The sequence below is a fragment of the Ambystoma mexicanum genome, chromosome 9 (assembly GCF_040938575.1).
Source record: "Ambystoma mexicanum isolate Mex_15411 chromosome 9, UKY_AmexF1_1, whole genome shotgun sequence".
Lineage (NCBI taxonomy): Eukaryota > Metazoa > Chordata > Amphibia > Caudata > Ambystomatidae > Ambystoma > Ambystoma mexicanum.
Genome location: NC_090931.1, coordinates 237,967,239 through 237,990,753, shown reverse-complemented (window position 1 = coordinate 237,990,753; position 23,515 = coordinate 237,967,239). Strand labels below are relative to the sequence as shown.

Genomic DNA, 23,515 nt, shown 5'->3' with positions numbered 1-23,515 from the left:
GGATGAAAATACAGCCTTTATGACACTTAACAGCGTAATGTTGGCAGTAGTCCCTGAGTTCTTCATGAACCCTGTTTGAAAAGGGTCTCGACACGGAGCTGATTTGGCCCAGGATTGGAAACTTTTTAGGAGAAATGACCCGTAGATTTTTCCGATGGTGTCCAAAAGGGCAATGGGACGATAATTACCAGGCTCAGTTTTGTCTCCTTTTTTATAGATCGGTGCAATCACTGCTGTGCGCCATGAATTTGGAATGGATCTTGTGGTGCTGCAATTCTTGAATACTTGTCCGATGAAGTTAGCCCACTCCACCGGGTGGTTCTTTAGATCTATGTTTGTGATTCCGTCGGGGCCGGGTGCCCTAGAAGATTTAAGGCGCTTAATGGCCGAGACTAAGTCTTCCTCGTTTGAGAGGTCTTCCCAGGTGGAAAATATGGAGTCCTGCACTGCAACCGGTGCTTGTTTCCTTGGAAGTTGGAAAATCGTGGAAAAGTGTGATTTCCATGCTTCTTCTGAGACATTGTTTGATCCTTTTTCACTTACTCCCTCTTCTGTGTTCTTTATTAGCTGCCAGAAAGCACCAGAGTTCTTAGAGGCCAACTGTCAGGATCGGTGGTTGGAAGGTATGGAATTACTGGCGGCTTTAGCGCTCTAGTCCTCATCCAACATGGCTGACTACACTATAAAAGCCGACTCCTCCCCTTTTGCCGGTGCGTTGTATCTGTTTTCCTCTTGCTACTTCGCTTGCACTTCGGTGCTACTCTTGTGATTCTTGTGATTACTCTATTGTATCCTGAACCCCCTTCCCGGGGTCCATCTATTTTTGTATCTGTGTTTTCTATTCTTTCTTTTCCTTTTGTACGATTACCTGCCTGTGTACTATCATTACCCTTTGTCTGTCCGCCTTCTGTAACTATACTTTCATCCTCCCGGCTTGCTTTCTCAGCTTTCATTCACGACTTGCATTCACGGCGCCTTGCCATACCGCTTTTATTTAACACTCTACCACTGCATTTATTTTCTGTACGCGAACTGTTTTCGCAAACTTCCATTTCTTAATTCTTTCCTCCTCCCTGCTTGCATGCACGGCGTCTTGCCAAACGAAACCAGCCGCTTGTAATTCACATGCAAACGGCTGTGTTTCTTTTCTGTACGCGAACTGTTTTCGCAAACTTCCATTTCTTAGTTCTTTCCTCCTCCCGGTTTGCATGCACGGCGTCTTGCCAAACGAAACCAGCCGCTTGTAATTCACATGCAAACGGTTGTGTTTCCTTTCTGTACGCGAACAGCTTTAGCGACTTTCATTTCAATTTCTTTCTGGCTTCCGGCGACTAGCCGTTCTTACTTAAACTTTAGTATTCTATCTCTTCGGTGTTAGGGGATCCTACTATATATACTTTTTCCTTGTATGTTTTGGTTCGTTATATTCTTCTGTGTAATTGAGCCATTCTCATCTTACAGTACTAACTTCAGTACTAGATTTGGTCTTTGGAAACAACTCTCACTTACATCAGAACCAGGGTTTTTTCTGCCTTCCGGCTTTTTCCCTGGGGCGAGGCTGGCCCTCCTGGGGGCCTCCTTGGGCAGTTTCTCATCTCTGTCACGGTGGCCTCTGGAGGGGCCAGGCCTTATTTACACGAAAGAAAAGGTCGGAAACTAAAGGGTAACCAACCCAAGGAAAGGAAGAAGGACAATAAGAAATCCGAAAAGGTACTTAAGGACCGTTCGTCTGAGGATTCAGGTGAGGAGAAGGAGGAGTTTGAACCGGGTCCTGACAGCATACAACGCCCAATTCACACTATGGCATCATTGGAGCAATACCAAGAACTGTTTGCAGCTATGCAGAATTTAACTGTGGAGGTTCAAGCCCTGAGAACGGAAAATGTTGCACTCCGACAACAAGTAGTGGTACGTCAGGATGGTCATGGTGACTTACCCACTATGCCTCTTTCTTTCGGCAAGTACAACGGGTACCCTGGAGGTCTAAAAGACTTTCTTGATGCTTGTAAGGTGTACTTTGCTTTCAGGACACATGCTTATGAAACGGCCAGATCAAGGGTCGGTTTCATCATCGCAAACCTTTCAGGAAACGCATTATCCTGGGTCACGCCGTTGGTCACTAACAATGACCCATCCCTAAATGATTATGACCGTTTCGTAGAACTTTTCAAGGAAAGATTTGACAGACCGGAGGTCTTCTACTCCTCCTTGGAAGCCATTCTGGATGTTTGTCAAGGTAACTCTGATCTTCAAACCTACGTTTCCCGCTTCCAGAGTTTAGCAGCTAAAGCAGACTGGCCAGACTCGGCCCAACAGACCATTTTTAGACGAGGTCTTCACGACGAGATTAAGGACGAGCTTGCTAGAGTTGCCAGACCTACATCTTTCCGAGAGTTGGTAACATTATCACTCCAGATCGAATATCGCCTACAGGAAAGGCGACAAGAAAGAAGACGACCCAGAGGAATTCCTCAAACAATAAGGCTCCCATCTCCTTCTCCTCAAGCAAGACCCTCAGCCTTGACAGAAGAACCCATGCAGATAGGAGCCACTCGAGGTCCCCTGACGCCAGACGAACGAAGAAGACGACGGGACACAGGATTATGTATGTACTGTGGGTCTTCCAAACATCTACTGAGAGACTGCCCGGAGGTACCCCTTCGACGGAAGGGAAACTTCAGCCCCCGCTCTGCTGCAAGGGAAGTGTCGGGGGACTTGACAAATACCCTTGCAACAACTCAAGAACCTTAGACAACAAGGAAGAAAACAGCCTGATGGTGTTCAAGGTAAAACTGTGGCTGTCCGATACTGCCCCCACTGAGGTATTAGCAATGTTGGATTGCGGAGCAGCAGGCAATTTTATGGACCTAAATTGGGCCACTGAACACCAGGTGGCTACCAGACTCAAGTCAACTCCTATTCCAGTAGAAGGGGTTGACGGCAGGCCTTTATCCTCTGGACCCATCACCTCAGAGACTTTCCCGCTGAAGATGGAGATGGGCCAACATAAAGAGATCTTAGTGTTTGATCAGATCAGGGCCGCTCATTTTCCTGTGGTGATAGGAATCCCATGGTTAAGAAGGCATAACCCGCACATTAACTGGACAGACAATAAGGTCAGCTTTGATTCTCTATTTTGTAAGACCAACTGTATGGACTACCCTATTACCCAAACCACCAATGCCAGATTGGAAGAAGGAAGATCTACTCACAATTCCATGGTCATTTCTTCTGTCCCTCTTCAGTATCAGGCATTTTCCGAAGTATTCCTGGATACCATACCCAAGATACTGCCTCCTCATAGGACAGAGGACTGCAGCATCGACTTGATACCAGAAGCCGTAGTTCCCTTTGGACGCATGTATCCATTATCGCTTCTGGAACGCAATGCTCTTAGAGAATATTTAAATGCAAATCTACAGAATGGACTTATCCGTGAATCCAGGTCTTCTTGTGGAGCTTCGTTATTCTTTATCCCTAAAAAGGATTCAGTAGAGTTACGTCCTTGTATAGACTATCGAGGATTGAATAAGGTTACCATCCGTGACAGATATCCCATGCCACTTATAAGGGATATATTAGAAGCTGTACAAGGAGCTGTATATTTCACGAAGCTCGACCTAAGAGGTGCCTATCACCTTCTGCGGATACGACAAGGAGACGAGTGGAAAACGGCATTCCGCACCCCATTTGGTCTATATGAATATAGGGTCATGCCTTTCGGACTTGTAAACGCTCCAGCTATATTCCAAAGATACATGGATAAGGTGTTTTCTGATATGTTATTCATAACAGTAGTGGTTTATCTAGATGACATCTTGATATTTTCCAAGACACTTTCAGAACACAGAAGACTTGTTGTACAGGTATTGCAGCGCCTTAAGTCCCATCAGTTGTTGATCAAACCGGAAAAATGCAAATTTGAAGCTACGTCAGTATCCTATTTAGGATTTATCCTATCTAAGGAGGGCATAGAGATGGACCCAATCAAGATCGAGGCTATCCGAAGATGGAAGGAACCTACTAATATCAGGGAGCTACAGAGTTTCCTGGGTTTAGCTAACTTTTATCGGAGATTTATATCCAATTTTTCAAATACTGTGCTTCCACTGACCTCTCTGTTAAAGAAGGGAGTAAGGTTCGTCTTTGATGAGGACCCCAGAAGAGCCTTTATAACACTCAAGGAATGCTTTTCCAAGGCACCCATACTGATCCAGCCAGACCCAACTAAACCATTCATTATGGAAACGGATGCCTCCATAGGTGCAGTCGGGGCTATCCTACTACAGAAATCTGAGGACGAGGTGGAACATCCAGTGGCCTATTTTTCAAGGACTCTTACTACGAGTGAGCGCAACTATTCAGTACTGGAAAGGGAACTTTTGGCAATCAAGTTAGCCTGTCAAGAGTGGCGCCATCTGTTGCAAGGGGCTGGTCACAGCTTTGACATCAGAACGGACCATCGTAACCTTAGGGTCTTACAACAGATGGAATGCACCAATGCACGCCATGCTAGGTGGGCCTATTTTTTCCTGCAATATGATTTTAACATCACCTACATTCCGGGCACAGAAAATTTGAAGGCGGATGCCCTGTCTCGTAGTCTAGGGGAAGGCTCTGGAATCTACAGGGGACACGAATTGGTCTTCCCAGGGCTTAAGATTATGGCGTCCACTCTATCCTTTCTTCAAGATTTGATACCTCAATATCAAACAGGCTCTGATCCTCCATCCTCTATCCTCCAAGGCAAGGATGGGTTATATTATCATGGGGAGGCCTTGTTTATTCCTACCAAAAAGCTCCAGACTCTAGTCCTGTCCTGGTGCCACGATTCCCCTTTAACAGGACACCCTGGCATCAGGAAGACTTATAACTTGCTACGCAGGGGTTTTTGGTGGCCTACCCTACGGAACGATGTTTGCCAGTATGTTTCTACATGTTCGGTTTGTGCCTCCAACAAGCATCGAACCGGGAGACCACTAGGTCTACTTCAGCAGGATTCCTTACCTGAACGTCCCTGGGAACATATTTCCACTGATTTTATTGTGGATCTCCCTCCTTCGGAAGATATGTCTGTGATCATGGTAACGGTCGATTCTTTCAGTAAATTGGCTCACTTCTCCGCTTTCAAGCATGTTCCATCAGCCTCAGAGACAGCAGCCGTATTCCTTCGGGATATAGTCCGCTTGCATGGGTTGCCTCGGACTGTGGTTTCAGATCGAGGACCTCAATTTACTTCGAAATTTTGGGCATCTCTTTGCCAATCACTAGGAATTCACAGGGCTCTCTCTTCGGGTTACCATCCTCAGAGTAACGGACAGACCGAGAGGTTGAATGCCAGTCTGGAACAGTATCTGAGATGTTTTTGTAGTCCTCAGCAGGAAAGTTGGTATCGCTTCCTTCCACAAGCAGAGTTCGCCTACAACAATGCAGTTCATACGTCCATCCAGATGAGTCCTTTTTTTTGTACCTATGGGTATAATCCCCAACATTTGCCCTGGCTCAGTACCCCTTCCACCAAGATTCCTGCTGTGGACGGGGTTCTGAAGGACTTACATGAGGTACATGAACTTGCACAAAAGGCTCACCTGGCCACTCAACAGGCTCAAAAGAAATGGGCAGACAAGAGTAGAAGCCCCAACCCTACGTGGCAGGTGGGCCAATTGGTCTGGTTGTCTACCCGTTTCCTGCCCAGGTGGGTTCATTCTGGTAAATTTTCCCCCAGGTTCCTCGGACCTTTCCCCATTGTGCAACGGATTAATCCGGTTGCTTTTAAGATCAAGCTCCCTGGTTACCTCAAGAAGGTACATCCGGTCTTCCATGTCTCCTTACTCAAGGAATACAAGAAAGATCCTTTCCAAAGACCAGTCCACAGGGTACGTACGCAGGTGAAACCCACACCTGAAGAATACGAAGTGGCTTATTTGGTGGATTCCCGGTACCACCGGGGTAGGTTACAATACCTAGTGCATTGGAAAGGTTATCCGTTGGATGAGAGATCCTGGGAACCAGTGAGCCATATCAAGGCACCCCGATTGGTTAGGAGATTTCACCGTTTCCACCCGGGCAAACCAGGGGGACCCCCGAGGAAAAGGGGGTATACTGTCAGGATCGGTGGTTGGAAGGTATGGAATTACTGGCGGCTTTAGCGCTCTAGTCCTCATCCAACATGGCTGACTACACTATAAAAGCCGACTCCTCCCCTTTTGCCGGTGCGTTGTATCTGTTTTCCTCTTGCTACTTCGCTTGCACTTCGGTGCTACTCTTGTGATTCTTGTGATTACTCTATTGTATCCTGAACCCCCTTCCCGGGGTCCATCTATTTTTGTATCTGTGTTTTCTATTCTTTCTTTTCCTTTTGTACGATTACCTGCCTGTGTACTATCATTACGCTTTGTCTGTCCGCCTTCTGTAACTATACTTTCATCCTCCCGGCTTGCTTTCTCAGCTTTCATTCACGACTTGCATTCACGGCGCCTTGCCATACCGCTTTTATTTAACACTCTACCACTGCATTTATTTTCTGTACGCGAACTGTTTTCGCAAACTTCCATTTCTTAATTCTTTCCTCCTCCCTGCTTGCATGCACGGCGTCTTGCCAAACGAAACCAGCCGCTTGTAATTCACATGCAAACGGCTGTGTTTCTTTTCTGTACGCGAACTGTTTTCGCAAACTTCCATTTCTTAGTTCTTTCCTCCTCCCGGTTTGCATGCACGGCGTCTTGCCAAACGAAACCAGCCGCTTGTAATTCACATGCAAACGGTTGTGTTTCCTTTCTGTACGCGAACAGCTTTAGCGACTTTCATTTCAATTTCTTTCTGGCTTCCGGCGACTAGCCGTTCTTACTTAAACTTTAGTATTCTATCTCTTCGGTGTTAGGGGATCCTACTATATATACTTTTTCCTTGTATGTTTTGGTTCGTTATATTCTTCTGTGTAATTGAGCCATTCTCATCTTACAGTACTAACTTCAGTACTAGATTTGGTCTTTGGAAACAACTCTCACTTACATCAGAACCAGGGTTTTTTCTGCCTTCCGGCTTTTTCCCTGGGGCGAGGCTGGCCCTCCTGGGGGCCTCCTTGGGCAGTTTCTCATCTCTGTCACGGTGGCCTCTGGAGGGGCCAGGCCTTATTTACACGAAAGAAAAGGTCGGAAACTAAAGGGTAACCAACCCAAGGAAAGGAAGAAGGACAATAAGAAATCCGAAAAGGTACTTAAGGACCGTTCGTCTGAGGATTCAGGTGAGGAGAAGGAGGAGTTTGAACCGGGTCCTGACACCAACTTTCAGAGCATTTTTTCAGAATCACGCTGGTACAAGAGGATTCTTTGTTGTCTGAGCCAGGATTTATATGACTTGTGACTTAGAAATAGCCGCCTGCTTTTTCAGCTTTCGCAAAGTACGCCGTTTCAGGACCAACTCGGTGTCGTAGATGTGTAAAGGTTTTTGAGTTGCTTTATGATTAAGTTTCCTTGGTATCAGGTACGGAACCAAAAGAGGTTGGTAGTCAGTGGGGTTTAATTTCTCCCCGTTTCCCCGAGAGCAATGCATCGAGTAGTTTTTGGTCAGTTTCTTGATTCTCTCTGATGTAAGCCTGAGACGGTTTCCTTGGTTGGTAGATTTGGTTTTTTCCATCATTTGGGTTCTTTTTTCTAACTGTTGTCGGCCAAGAGATTTTCAGAATGTTATGATCGCTTGCTTCCGTCCTTACAACCTCAAATGATGTAATTCGATTAAACATCTCCTCTGATACAAAAATGTAGTCAATCGTTCCTTCTTGCGAACCTCTTTCCCAAGTTGGAATGGGAACAGCCTGGGAGAGAGAGTGGGCGATGTTAAAAATGTTTCTAGAATCCATGAGCGATTGCCATTGTTTTCCACGTGACTCAGTCTGGGTTACTTGGCGCAGACTGTAAAAGACCAAGGATTCTTTTTTTATTTTTAGTTTGCATTTTTGATATGTTAAAGATTAATTATAGACACAATTCTCATTCCGAACAATGTAATTTCACTACCTTTGAGCAACATGCAGTGCAGTCAAACATTTATTAAAATCCATTTGGTTTTAGAAAAATTCCAATCTATACATTTGATACACATATAATAAAAAAACACACTAGGAAAATTATTGTTTTATTTTCATTCATTTATACTATGCTATAATATGTTCTTTTCTCCAAGTAAAATATGTTTCTTTCAAGTCATATGCAATTGTGCAATGGTGATCTTTTATGGCATGAAGAAATGTGCAATTCAATGGTGTATACAGCAAGAAAAATAAAATTGATAAGCATGAGAGGACCAGACATGTTCATCTGGTCACGTGTGTTGGTATGGAAAGTACTTGCTTTATGAAGTATAAGGCTTTTAACATATCCTGGTCTGATTTCTGTTTTTATTTTTCTAACCAGGTGGCGTGAAAGGTAACACTTTGATTCAGCTGTCTGCACTCCCATTCAACTATTACAACTTTCCAGCCTGTGCATATTTCACAGAAATCATTTTTGGAACTGCGACTGACAGCTGCTTCCGGGAGGTAGAGAAATGGCGGAAGAACGAAACCGATGCCATGGACATGAGCAATTTCGCTCAGCTTGTTTGTGACAGTGAAGGCAACAGGTATGCATTCAGCAGTGATGCACCTATCTGCTTTTAACTAATACAATTAAGATGGATGAACCAAACTGATTCCAAATTTGCCAATATGCCTCTTTCTGTTACTTCACTTTTCTTCTAATTTTTTTGCCACTTTCTTTCTCTCCCATGTACATTTCCTATAATTATTACTAATTATTTCCAATACAATTCACACTAACCTATTCCGAAGTGTCATATCGCACTCAAATACATAATATATATATTTTTTTAATTGAGTGAAATTGTTTTTGTCGAATTCTCAACTTTTTCAATTTGTCTTCACATACATTTACACAGTATTTATACAATTCAATATCACAAATATTTATGCAACTGAATTGATCTCACATATCAAAATTCTTTAACAGTAATACATTCTCCCGAACACTACATTTAAGACACAAAGTTTTAGGTACAGATTATCCTCATGAAGATTTCTCATTTAGGAGTTCGATTTCACTAGAAATGTATTCTCAATAAGTGCAAGTTTGTATACAATCAAATGGATCATTTAAACAAAAAAAATTGTAATACGCTTAGAAGATAAAAGACCGAATAGAAAATTACTAAAATTAAATGACATAAAATCTGGTTCCTGAGGCACATAGGGTTAGTACCATAGCAAGCAATATTGATAGTGTACATGTCAAGAAAAGAGAATAACATTCTTCATAGCATCTCAATAGACAAATATAGCATTTTCATGTGCACATTACGTAAGAGCCTATGGACTAAAGATTGACAGATTGTGATATTAAATCTAATAACATTTGGAGTATGTAAAATAACTTGCTTTGGTTTTACTGAGAGTATAGATCATAAGTTTCACAGGAAGCGTGCAATTCACAGTAAATATAAAGAGTGAATAAAGAATTCCACATGATAGCAGGGTATAGAATAAAAACTGTGATAGCATTGGATTTAATCATAGTTTAAAATAAGTGTAAAGGACTAATTGAATAAATACCAAATCAATAAAATCAAGTTCATTTATGTAGGACTTGGGGATCAATGCAGCGCTCCTGCAGCAGTATGTTCAGCTGATAAGTTTAGCTTTAAAAGAAATTGTACTGTGGCTATATTTAGCAAGATATTAGTCATGCTAAATATTCAGGGCCACATTTGTTCATTAGCGAGAAGGATAAAATCCTTAAAATATTTATAGAAGGCTAGGTTTCTAGGCTCAGTTAGGCTAAGACAATCTATTATTAAGTGATATAACGATTCTTCTTGGTCTGTCTTCTTACAGAACCTACAAGCAGTGTCAAGGGCCAGACTCTTGTTGTACAGAGCTAGTATAGATTTGGTTAGCCAGATGTTGAGACGTACACAAAGCATAGCCATGGCATAAGCTGTGTCTGGACATTTAATTAAGTAATTAGCTGGTTCATTCATAGGTTTGTGGAATGGATGGATGAGTTTGAAATGATTTGTACGTATTGCATGCTTGATATGTCTGTTGCCAATCCCACCACCAAACTTTTAATTTGGCTTTCTGCGGATTCTCAAGTAATAATTTGACATTAATATCTGCTGCTTCTAGGATTGTGTGGAAGAGGGCTTTCCAACATTGTAAGGGATTAGAAGTAGGGGCAGCAAGCACAGATTTTAATGCAGAAAAAAGGTTTTTGAAAGAAAGACCTAACTCAAACCTGATAATAGGCATTGGGGTGCTAAGAGGTAGTGAAAGGACGTTCTTCCAATAGATTGCTTCTAATGTATCCCACCTTGGTGAGTTCTGTGGGAACTTCGCTTGGGCCCCATATGTAATAATTGGGATTACCTTATGCTTGTAAAACAATAATGCAGGCTTTAGTGTACATTTTCCATACTTGCGTTGCAAGGATTTGCTAAAAAACGTTGATAAAAGTTTCATTCTGGTTTTCAGTTCATTCTTGTAAGGCTGTTCAGATGGGTGTGCATTAAGATTCACACCCAAGTACTTGTATTGAGTGACCTGATTGAGAGAGACACCAATTAAACGTATAGTCAGTTTTGGGAAGGTGATGATGAAAAACCAGTACATTGGATTTTTTGGAATTAATCGAAAGATAGTTTGCTTCAGCATAAGTAGTTAGAGCGGCACGCTTTCTTTGAAGACCAATTGGAGTCCTGTCGAGGATGGCATAAAGTAGCCAAGATATCTCCACAGGACCCAATTTTTGTGGAAATGAACGATCTGTTTCAAAGGCTATGTTCATATCTTTGATGTAAAAGTGAAGCAAAGATGCAGCCTTGTTTAAGACCAGCATAGGTGTTAATTATTTTAGATATTAACTCGTCCGAGGTAAGTTTGATTCTTATCGACATATTAGAGTAAAATTGGTGGATTAAATAAAATAAATAGGGTGAGCAGTTGGCATTTAAAAGCTTAGACCATAACAGTTCTCGAGAAACTGAATCAAATGCCTGTTTGAAATCAATTAAAGCTAAAAAATACAGGACGTTTGTTTGATATTGCTTGTTTTTTTATTGCAGATAGAATTATCAAATTTAAAACTGTGCCAACTCCTTTAATAAACCCAGATTGGTGTATATCTAGCAGTTCCTTCTCCCTTAGCCATTGCATAAAATCTCAAAGGACTAGCCTAGCAAAAATGTTTCCCGGGACCTCCGGGAGCGCTATTGGCCTATAGTTAATGGGGTTGTTTCGGTTTCCTTTTTTTAAAATAGGGATTATGATAGAGTCCTGCCAGGAGGAAGGAATTTGACCTCTTTGAATGACTTGTCTAAATATTATTTCTAAAATCATCGCCCATTCAGAATAATGGGCTTTCAATGCCATATTCGTTAAATAATCTGGCCCGGAGCTCTGGGTGAGCTTAATTTTTTAATTAGTAGGATGATGTCAAGAATATCAAATTTCAATCTTGCAAGGTCGAATTTAGGAGCCTAGTGTCTGGGAGGAGTAAGGTTGGTTTCTCAAATGATCCCTGAACGTGCTTGATCCAATGATCTTCACTTATTGCGTTCAACTCAACTGATCGGTTAGCATGTGAGCCATGGTTATTAATTAAATGCCAAATTTCAGAGGCAGATTTTTTCATTATAGCTTGGAGTATTTTTTCGGCATCTTCTTGTTTTTTAAGTGCAATCAGCTGTTTAATTTTATTCCTGTACGTATTCTTTATTTTAGTATGTTCAATTGACTTGGCATGGGTTGAGCTAATTCTCAATGATCGACGTAATTTAGTTTTTAGATCATGAATAGTAGCTTGATATTTGTGTTTATGTCTAAATATCGGGCAAGTTAAATCATGATTAGTCTGAATAATTATTTTGATACAGTTGGTATACTCAATGTTGCTTGTCGGGTCATGTGACATAGGTCATTTAAATAGTTGGTGCAGTAGTGCTGCTATCTCTGCTGGCTTCCATCCTAAACGATTCCTGGCTTGATTAATGGTTGTAGGTGTAGTGTAAAATTGTGGGGACGCAACTAGATGGGGAAACCAACGAACATCAAGAACCTCATGATGACTTGATAAATTAGAAATTACTTTAAAAGATGCAACGTGCTTACCAGCCTCAGATGAAATAAAGATATAGTCAAGGGTTGACGAGCTACAGCCTCTTGACCAGGTTGAGGCTGGAGGATCGTCATCAGAAGTTGAGCCATTTAACATTCTGAATTTTCTGGCTTGCATAAGTGCTAGCCATTTGACTGCTTATGTTTTGTGAAAGTTATTGGTTGTAGGAATACAATTTACAGTGAGGTCTCCTGCAATGATCGTAGTATGGATTGTTGGATCCAAAAGGATAAGGTCGAGCATTGCTTCAACCCTTCTTAGAAATAAGGAATCATTATTCACCAGGGGGTTCCAGTAGATGTTTAGAATTGCTGAATTGGGGAAAAGAATATGTGAGGCGATAGAACATGAAATTTAGAAATTTTGTCAAGTTGTATACCCACATCAGGAGAGTTCCATGGGTACAATTGTAGTTGTGAATTAATCTTGACTGCAATACGCAGCCCTGCAGAGCGGCGACCACTCATTTTTGTTGTTGTTGCTGGAACCCAGTCTATTTGGTGATCTTGCCAGCTTGGTTTAGTGGAGATCCAAGTTTCTTGTAATATGACTACGTCATTGTTATTCAAACAATCGGCTTTGGTGGAAAGAAGGTGGGAGAAGCCTGTGGTATTCCAGGGAGCTAGAGAGCAGGCACATGAAGGTTGAGTTAGTAACCTAGGTTGCTGCAGATTTATCGGGAGGATTGATGGCACGAGAAACCCACGTCCATTTTGAGTTGGGAATAGCTGGTTTTTGAGCTTGCTGTTGAACTAATGAGGTGAAACCAGTACCCTGGTTACATCTGCAGCATACCTGACCAACATCAGGTGAACCATGATGATTTGTTTGAAGTGTAGCTTGGCGAGGGTGTGGCTGTTGATTACCTTTTTCAATTGATGTTGGTTGATGTTTATGGATTTCTAAAAGAAGACCCTGTTGCTTCAGGCTCTCTCTATTGCGCCAGACAAGATTCTTGACAACTTTAGAGGTTAATTGAAGTTCAACAGTGTCATGATTGGCCGGACTTATATACTTTATTGATTCAATATCATCTGAGCTTATAGTCTCAAGGCCCCAGGTGGACTTGAAGATCGTTAAAAGGGTTGAACGATTCGGGTAGGGATCTGATCTTAGCCTATCTAGCATTGTTGCAATTAGTGTATCCAAGTCAAATAAAGGGGGTTACATAGGATCAAATGAAGAGTTCCCAGTGGTGGGGACTATAGTTGAAGGTGGTACTAGAATCAAGGGTCCCTGAGTAGAAGGATTGTCATGCACCACTTTGGAGTCTTGGTGATATAGAAGAGTAGGTCTATTTAACTCTACAGATGATTCACATTGTTCTTGAGTCCTGGAATGATTAAGCATATTTTGGAGGGCAGGTTGGGTGGAGTTAATATAAGGCAGATTAGTTTGTGCAGAAGCCGCACGTTTCTGTTCCAGGGTTTTAAAGTTCTGAAATTCTAGGTCAATTTTAACACAAAAAGTTTGCTTTGCTTTTTGTGACCAAATATGGTCAGAGTGCAAACTCTGATGAACAATCATTGTCATGGGCAATGAATGAGTAGAATATACAGAGAGGTCCATCAGTTCTGCATCAATGTCATTTAATTCAGGTTGCTCCTGAGACACAAAAGGCATGCAATCAGGAAATGCATTCATGTGCTTAACATCAGTAGCGAGCTTACCTTGAGCTGATGGCGATTGAAACAGAGGAGGGAGAGCAGCAAGTGACTGGGAGTGGGGATGTACATTCATTTCGAAATCTTGCATAACAATCTCATCAACAGGAGAGGTGATTTCAGAGGTGGCATTGGTAAATTGTCTAAAATAAAAAAAATCGCTTTCTGGCTACATTTTTTTCGTTTTTGTGCCGCAACATTTTTGGTTTTCTTTTGCGGTTCAATTGACTGCGTAGTCTTATTTTTTTTTTTTCCACTTTTTTTTTTGCCATGTCGCTTGCGACGGAAAACGTCGTACACAGGGGTTTCACATTGAATGATTTCTGGGTTCTCGGGCGGACTGTGGTCTGAATTGGAGCGTTCCGTAGTAGGCATATGAGGAGGGGTCATTAAGTCCACACAGGCCGATTCAGGATCGCTCGTAATAATGATACTCTCCCTCCGCGGTTCCATCATCCTCAAGGATGTTTGTGAAGGCTTATCTGCATAGTGTCGTTTCGATTTAAAGTCAGCAGCATTACTAGACATTTCCGACGTTATGTTGCACGTGACGCAAGCCAGTCGATTTTAGCAGTTAAGGATTGCAGACTTTCTAAATGTAAGGACGACTTTTGGTCAAGAATTTTTAAAAAATTACCTGTGAAAAAAATACTTGATAACCGTAAGGGATGCATCAAGAGCAACATTGGAAGTCGGCGGGAAGCCAAAAGAAGGTCTCGGATTTGGCTTTGTAAATGAAGCAGCCATGGATGAATCCGACTCCGAACGAGAGGTGTTTCGTACGGGTTCTTCGTTGTGTATAGATTGGGGGATGTCGAGAGCTTCGATGCTTGAGTAGAATCACTCGGTGAAGAAAAGTTGTGAGTAAGCTGCGTGGGATCATTCGCTGGTAAAAATAAAATGGGTGTAATTAGACTGTGTGCACGTCGTTGTGACTTGAGCGGAGTGAACCATGGCAAATGCGCATGGAGGCGGAGGAGCGGAGAGCTCAGCGTGAGAACCTGTAAGGAGTGTAACACACCTCATTGCACAACCTGGGAATAGAAGGGAGGGATTAGAGATGTGTCAGCAGCATTAATGATAGCTCTGGTGTGCACGGCATCAGGGTTAAGGGACGGGGTATGAAATGTTTCAATACCGGGAGTGGATGCAGGGGAGGAGGCATGTTAGGGAGAATTTTCAATAAATGGCTGATTCCCCTTACCTAATGAGTCCCTCAGCAGCTTTGTTGGAATTCTAGGGTTTATTTTTTTCACCTGTAAGAGTGTGAGCCTTTTTCCCATTCTTACATGTGTTTTGCTGTGTGTGTTTTCACTGTTTGTGTGATCATGGGCACTGGAGCCTCACCTACTCCATGTGCACCACTTTTTGTGTGTGTTACACAGCACCTTCAGTGCAGTGACACAAGGTTGTCTTTGAGACTTCCCCCTGACTCCATTTTTCTGGGGCTGACTACTGTCCACCAGAAACATGTAAAGTTGCCATTAACTTTATGTAGTCACTTTAAATTGCAGACCCAGTACACCCCATTTTACATGGAGTACTGGAAAGGGTTAATTCCTATCCCTTTTTGTCTGTGCCTTTTGGAGCCTTGTTTCGCTCCCTTAAAATTAAGACTTGGCTGGTAGCAGTGGTGTCTACCCTAATTTTTCTACCGCGATTATATTATATAAACGTGGTATTGTTTTAAGCTATTATATTAGCCTCGAACATAAACCCACATGACCAAATACCTTTTATTTTGGTTCCGTCTGGGTTTATTCGCCATTTCTTTTTGTTAGTCTTTCTCGTGTTTTACTCTGCGCGCCAAACCGGGGATGATTCCTTTGTTCGCTGTCTTTTCGCGGGCTTCTGCACAGAAGCCCTCCTTAAGGCGCCGGATAGTCTAGGTAGGCAGGATGTGAGGGAGGGATCTTTGGACCCCTGCCATGGGTTGCCTTAGTAACACAAGTCGCACTCTTGTCTGATTGGCTAAGGGGACTGGCCTTGCCAGACCAGCCACCCTGCTGTGTGATTGACAGCCAGGCTGTATGAATGGGGGAAAACTGCATAAAAAGCAGGTCTCTAGGACTGGAAAGACAGAGTCGCCACTTAAACGAAAGAACCAACGAGGAACTGGAAGAAGAGGACCCCTACCATGACTGAACCACCCGGTGAATCCCTGCTGTAGGTCCGAATCTCTGAATCCGACGACAGAGAAGATCCTCCAGGAAACGTCTTCCCTTGAGCTGGTGGGACCAACCAGTTCACCCAAACTACAAGCCAGGACCCCTCCTCTGGTCGAATTCGCTTTACAGAGCTACAGCGGGCCGGATACCCAGGAAGGTCGGACCCTGCTTGGGATTTAAGGAGCGCACCTTTTATCCGATGTTTCGCTCTGCTGCTGGCTTCTCCCGTGGGTGGCGCAGGACCCTCCAGTCTTCCTACTTCATGTCAGGCCGACAGTCGCTTCAGGAACCGTGAGCCTGCAGGAACCACCAGGAACGTCTGCCTCAGCTACAGCTCCCTCTCCATTTTAAGGTACTGTGCAAATCCGGTTGCTCGTTTCGTTCAACCGCAGTAAAAGTGTTTTAAATGTTTTACCAAACCAAGGGCTTGTCCTTCTCTTCTGTTTGAACTAACATTTCTACCAACCAACCTCATCTGGAATCTGTGCCACAAACTTTACCGCGAACTACCCTGAACTGTGTGATCTTGAGCAAAAGACTTTTGACCTATTGACTTTGGCCCTAAGCCTTTTCTAGCTGATCTCCTCACTGTAGTTTCTCTTGTTCAACTGCCCTGAGTACTTGTTGGTTTGACTATTTTCTTATAACTTTGTCTTTCGCTCCCTTTTAAATTGCTGGAGTGCCATTTTGCTCCCACTTCATTTTGTGAGCTTAACTTGTCTGGAATTTAAGGGAAGTGGTGTGGTGTATTTATGATTGTGGTTTTTGACTTGCTTATAATAGTGAAATGTTATACAACTGTTGAGTAAATAAATATATATTATTTTACTTATAAACCTTGTGTCAGTGTTTGCCTGAACCACAGTAATTGCTGTCCTTTGTGTAACTATTTGTACTGCTCACTTACTCTTGAGATAAGTCTAGCTGCTCCGCTACTGCTACCACTATAACTGTGTGGTACAGGCTTGTACCAAAGGTGAAATTGTACTGTCACTTGTAGTCTTAATTGTGTGTAGTATTCCCAAAGGGTACTGCATGTAATTCTGCCTAACACTGGTCTACAGCGGTGAGGATAAAAGTATTGTAATTACACTTAGAGTGCTGCTATTACCTTGGATCAACTAACCACAAGGCTAACATCACTAAAAAGCAATATTAATCATGTCTGATATGGAAAGCCACAATCAGGAGACCTTCATGAGTTACACTGCTGATCATTTGAGAAATCTGTGTAAAGAAAGGAAACTCTCTGCTAAAAGCAAAAAGTCAGAATTAGTTAAAAAGTTGTTAAAGAACCCAAGCCTAGGGAGTGGGTCTGAAATGCCTGACTCCTTAGCAAATGTGGAAAATATTGAGGATGATGCTATGTCTGTTAATGATGAGTTGGAAGAAGTAGATATGTCTCCTAATGTAGGTCTCTCTGCTCCCTTGCCTGCTCAGCAACCTCAACCCTTGTCCACTGGGACCCCCACAAGTCCTACACTCAGTCCTGAATTCAATGCTCTAGAGAAAATGAGGCTTGAACTGGAATTTAAACATTTAAATGCTCAAACTGAATAAAAAAAACACCAAGAACTTAAGCTCAGAGAAATGGAGTTGAATCATGAACTTGAAATGAAGAAATTGTCTCTTGAGAATGCTTCTCTCCCAGAGTCTTCTAGGTCTTCCAGTCCTAAGAGACCCTGTATGTCTGAAGAAATTGTGGGTATGTCTGAGGTTAAGCTTGATATTTTAGATTGGTTGGCAATGTTTTAATATAACCATGGTATTCAAGGTCTCTCAGGGAATCAATTGCTCTCCTGGCTCTTCTCTAGGCTACCCACTGTTTCATCTGATGTTGTGATGGAGTTGGGGGAGGTGGATAGGATGGATTATGAGTGTGTGAAGCTAGCTTTAATTGCTAGATTTGGGAATACCCCTTCCCAATACCTTAAGAGGTTTAGAACCCTTAAAAAACATTATGGTACCCCTTGGGCTACCTGGGTATGTGAGTGTTTGAAAAACTTAGATGGTTGGATTAAGGGTTACAGAGTAAACACTTAGGAAGGGATGAGGAATCTTGTAATGTTGGAGTCTATTTTTGATGTCTGCTCTCCTGAGCTCAGACAGCACTTGCTGATTATAAGGAGGTCGATCCAAAGAGGCTAGCTAGGATGAGAGGAAACAGCCAATGAAAGACAACAATGACAATTCTAATACCTCCAATCCAAAAGAGGGCCACAAACAACAACATAAGGGTAAACCACAAGGGAAACCAAATCAGGCTAGTGCACCATCTGGAAGAAAACTGGGAGATTCACTGCAAGCACAATGAATAAACTGGGGCACAGCAATAAGCAAATAAATTGCACTCTTTCTTAGAAATCAAGTAGCTAAATTCAAAAGTTCAACAACACTAAGATCAAGGCTTTTTAAATTTAAGTGTTATTATTTTCACACTTTTCCTTTTAAAACATACCAGTGTATTTTCACATCATCATACACATATCTTTATCAATCATACAATTACACTTTTGAACAAAGAATAGTACTTTAGGCGAATCACTCTTGTTGAATAGGTGCTTGTTACATAAATACAGTACTTTACATTTCCATTTGTACACAATCCCAATACTTTGATTGGAATAAGTCACTTGGTGTGTTTGACTGCTATTGTCACTTATGCCCTATCTCCAACTACGCGTTTCGGGCGCTTCCCGCCTTTCTTCAGGTTTGAATATTGGGTTTTTATTCCTGTTTTTCGATTTCCTGCATGAAATATAATGGTCCCTGAAAGATATATATAGATTACATATATATATAGATAGTTGAAGAAAAGTTTTAGTTTCATTTTCCTCATAAAGTTTAAAGAATGCTATCTTCTCATTCAGCAAGGTGGTGTTATATTGGGGAACAAATGAAATTCCTTTTTGTAATGTCTCGCATTCAAATTTAGACAGTCTATAACTTGAAATATTCACCACTAGGTTATCTTTGTTTGGTGATTCACTTTCCTTGTTGGGTTTTTTCTTTTTCTCTCTTCTTTTCTTATTCTGTCTAAAAAAGAACAAGTGGTTGTTGTTTCCGTGGCTGTTTTCGAGGTGCTTGGAATCTGACTGCTGCCTCTAGTTTCACTTCTTTCTTCTGGTTCCATTTCTATGGAGGCCTCTATATTCTCAGTTTCACCCCTTGATACATCAGATGATGTGGGTGCATTCTTTAAACTTATGAGGAAAATGAAACTAAAACTTTTCTTTGACACAGTTGATATTCCAGAAACAAGACAATCAGAATATCTTGAGATGAAACCGAAGAGTACATTTTCGCTGGCAGTTCAGAATTCTGTGTTAGAGGCATTTCAGAAATTGGTACTCAAAGGTTTAAAGAAAATCAAATTCCAAAATAGAAAAAGAAGCAATTTAACACATAGGGAAAAACAAATTCTGGATCAACTTTGGCAGAATCCAGACATTATCTTGAAACCTGCTGACAAAGGGGCTGCCCTTGTCATAATGGATACCGTTAAATACAAGATGGAAATACTGAGACAACTGAGTGATCAAGACACATACGTAGAAATCTTTCAGGACCCCACAGACCGATTTTGTGAGATCATTTAACAGACATTAGATGAAGCGGAAGATACAGAAATCATTACTCACAAAACCAAGGCATTTTTAACCAACTTGCATCCATTACCGAAGATACACAAAAACTTGACAGACCCTCCTGGTCGACCCATTATTGCAGCCAATAACAGTTTACTGGAACCTCTCGCACAATACATAGATAAGGTTATTCAACCGCTCACGCATAAATGTACAACTTACATACAAGACACTAATGACTTCTTGAGAAGATTGGAAACTACATCATTCAATCCTGAAACTCACTTTTTGTTCACTATGGACGTGCCAAGTTTGTACACCAATATTACCGATCAAGCAGGACTAGAGGCTATGGAATGGATGTTGTTGAACACTAGTGAACCAGTGAGGAGTGACCATCTATTCATCATGAAATTACTTAGCATAGTGCTCAAAAATAACTTCTTCTCTTTTGAAGACATATACTTCATACAAATATCGGGTACCTCGATGGGTGCAGCCATGGCACCAAGTTATGCCAATATCTATATGGCATACTTAGAAGAGACTAGAGTAGTTATCAATCCAAGATTCAGCAACAAACTTAAGTGTTTGACAAGATTTATAGATGACTTGTTTGGTATCTGGGAAGGTACAGAAGAAGAGTTGAAGGAATTCTTTGAATACATGAATCAGCTGGCACCACAGATCACATTCACACATAAATTCAGTAAAACCAATATTGAATTTTTAGATGTTAAGATTTACTGGAGGACGGATAAACTAGCTACAAAAATCTTCACAAAGGACACTGATAGGAACAGCTTGCTCCTTGCGACAAGCTTCCATCCAAAGAAAACCATAACCAGTATTCCACTCAGTCAGTTTCTGAGATACAGAAGGATAATTTCAGAAAAGGAAGATTTTGTGGCTATATCCACAGAATTAAAGGAGAAATTCATCCGGGTTACAGTCAACAAATTCTATCAGAACATCACACAACGGTTAGTAACATCTCCAGAATGGAAGCCCTCAAACCCAAAGAGAAAACCAAATAAACAGATTTGGTATATGTTACCACCTTATCACAACAGAGCAGTAAAATCAAGAACATCATCAAGAAAAATTGGAGTGTGCTGGCACTCGACCTTACATTGGAAATTCTGTTTCCCACTCCACCACTATTCGCACATAGTAAAAGTAGATCACTGAAAGACCATTTGATCAAATCAGACTTTACCCAGAAGAACAACCTTAAGAAACAATACAGGGGCACCTTTCTGTGCAACAATTGTAATTTCTGTAACAATGTACTGAAGGGCAATTCCATTTGCCATCCATACAACGGACGTAAGATCAAACTGGCTCATACATCGACGTGTGATACGAAGAATGTAATATATAGCATTAGGTGCCCTTGTTGCATGTATTATGTCGGACTAACGAGCAGGAAAGCAAAAACAAGATGGGGGAACACAAGTTGAACATCAGGAATCTCTCTACCAAATCACCAGTGGCACAATACTTTATTTCAGAAATACACACGATAGCACAAATTAAATTTGTGATCCTTGAATCAGTTAAACTCCCAAGGTGGGAGGCAATTTAGCAAAATTATTGCAGCAGAGAGAGGTATACTGGATAGAAAAATTGGACACTATGTACCCCCGAGGAATGAAAATTGACTGGGACTTGAGCTGTTTTTTATGAGGATTCAATATCTTTTGTACTTGTAGTGATGTGATTTGGAATAGGTCCCCTTAACCGGTGGTTATACTTGGGGATACTCATGATGAATGAGCTATTGCATTTAAAGTGATTAACGCATAATATACGGGCATTGACATGATTGAGTGGTCTCCTAAGTGTTTTCTCCCCTACCAGTATGAGTATAAACGACTACATGCATGGAGTTTTGCCGCTATGTTTCATCCACGGTATGTTGAGAATAATAACATCTTCCTGAAATGTTTGTATACCAACGAAACATGTATTTTCTATTGCTCGTTGTAATATGTGTTAGTCAACAAAGAGTTTTTAAAAAAACAGAGGCACAATATTCTACCAACATTACACGTAGACATCATTTATGTGACTGACAAGAGTAGAAAATACAAGCGGTCTTGTATGTGAACATGAGAACTTTAGCTGTAGATCTAGTTTCTATTCTGCATGTATAACGTTTAGAAACATTATAAAAGATACCATTACAAAATGGCCTCCCGCCATACATACTATGGAAATAGTAAAAGGCACACAAAGTAGCATCCCAATCCACTGTTGCTACGCGACAAACTGTGGCGTGGTTTAGCGTTGCCGCGGAGCAGAGCTTCACTCGCGCCGTGAAGACACAGAGAAGGTAATTAAATAGACATCACAGAACATTATTAGGAACAGAGACAGTGGATATATTCACAGAATATGAATGATCATTCATCTCTCACTCTAAGAGACTAACAGTTACTGCAAAATTTCGGAGGGATAGATCCCAGCTACAGGAACACACTAGATGCCAGCAGTCGCTGTGGCAACGTACATGGGATTTGCATGCAGGTATGTGAGAGTTTAGACTTATAATACCAGATCAGGAATATATTTACGGATAATAGACTTGCCTACTAGTAAAACATCTATTTTGTATGCTTTTAAGACTCGGTCCACTTACTATATAAGGAGGATTGTAACAAATACTTGATCGTCCCCACGCATTAATTATCAACAACTCATCTGCGGTAAGCATGTTTTACGCTACCTTAGGGGCATTTTCAGCCTGTCTAAAATCTGGCGTTGTGCAGGGGGACCCAGAGCTGTTTTTAGCACTTGATCCCTCTGCATCATGCACATTATATTTGAAAGGACACAATAGTAATCTATATCTATGTTTCAGGGACAACCATTAGCTTCATTAATAGAGGCATCGCGACCAGGCTCCAAGACTGATTCAAAGGTTAGTGTGTTGATGGCACCCTCTCCTATATACATAAAACAATTCAGTACACCATTGAGTATTTGAACATAGTAGAGTTCTGACTCAAATTATTTATCATGTTTCTTGCAGCAAATCGAAAAACAGGAATAAAAACCCAATATTCAAACTTGAAGAGGGGCGGGAAGTGCCCGAAACGTGTAGTTGGAGATAGGGCATAAGTGACAATAGCAGTCAAACACACCGAATGACTTATTCCTATCAAAGTATTGGGATTGTGTACAAAAGGAAATGTAAAGTACTGTATTTATTTAACAAGCACGTATTCAACAAGAGTGATTCGCCTAAAGTAATATTCTTTGTTTAAAAGTGTAATTTTATGATTGATAAAGATATGTGTATGATGATGTGAAAATACACTGGTATGTTTTAAAAGGAAAAGTGTGAAAATAATAACACTTAAATTTAAAAAGCCTTGATCTTAGTGTTGTTGAACTTTTGAATTTAGCTACTTGATTTCTAAGAAAGAGTGCAATTTATTTGCTTATTGCTGTGCGCCAGTTTATTGATCGTGGTTGCAGTGAATCTCCCAGTTTTCTTTCATTGTCCAGTAGAGGTAGCACTTTACTAACTGGGTGCACCTAAAACAACATTGAACTGACACCTTTAGTCACCTAACATATTGACAGAACCTGTAAATTAACATTGGTGTGCATCTCTATCCCCAATTTGCCTTAGTGTACCATCTGGACCCAAACCAGATGGAGGTCAGAGCAAACCGCCATTCATCAAAACATTTGGGAAATGTTATGTTTGTGGGTGAACTGACCATGTGAAAGGGGATCCCAGATGTAAGGGTAAACCTTCAGGGGTCCACACTGTCTCCTTAGCCTTCTCCCCAGAGGATGAAGTACCTATGACAAGTGGAAACTTTCACCTACTGGCTGATGAACCCATGAGAGTCTCAGCTAGTGTTTCTTTAGTGTCCCTGGGCTTGTGGGAACAACAGAATTTAGATGTCTAT

The 23,515-nt window shown here is 41.4% G+C and overlaps 1 protein-coding gene across 1 annotated transcript in view; it reads left to right on the top strand.

Moving 5' to 3' along the window:
- The window catches only part of LOC138487306 (nicotinamide N-methyltransferase-like), a 102,841-nt gene that overhangs the window by 31,324 nt on the left and 48,002 nt on the right, over positions 1-23,515 (top strand). The window contains exon 2 of the mRNA XM_069613914.1: positions 8,412-8,619. Within this exon, the coding sequence (XP_069470015.1) occupies positions 8,412-8,619 (208 nt within the window). The remainder of the gene's footprint in view (positions 1-8,411; positions 8,620-23,515) is intronic.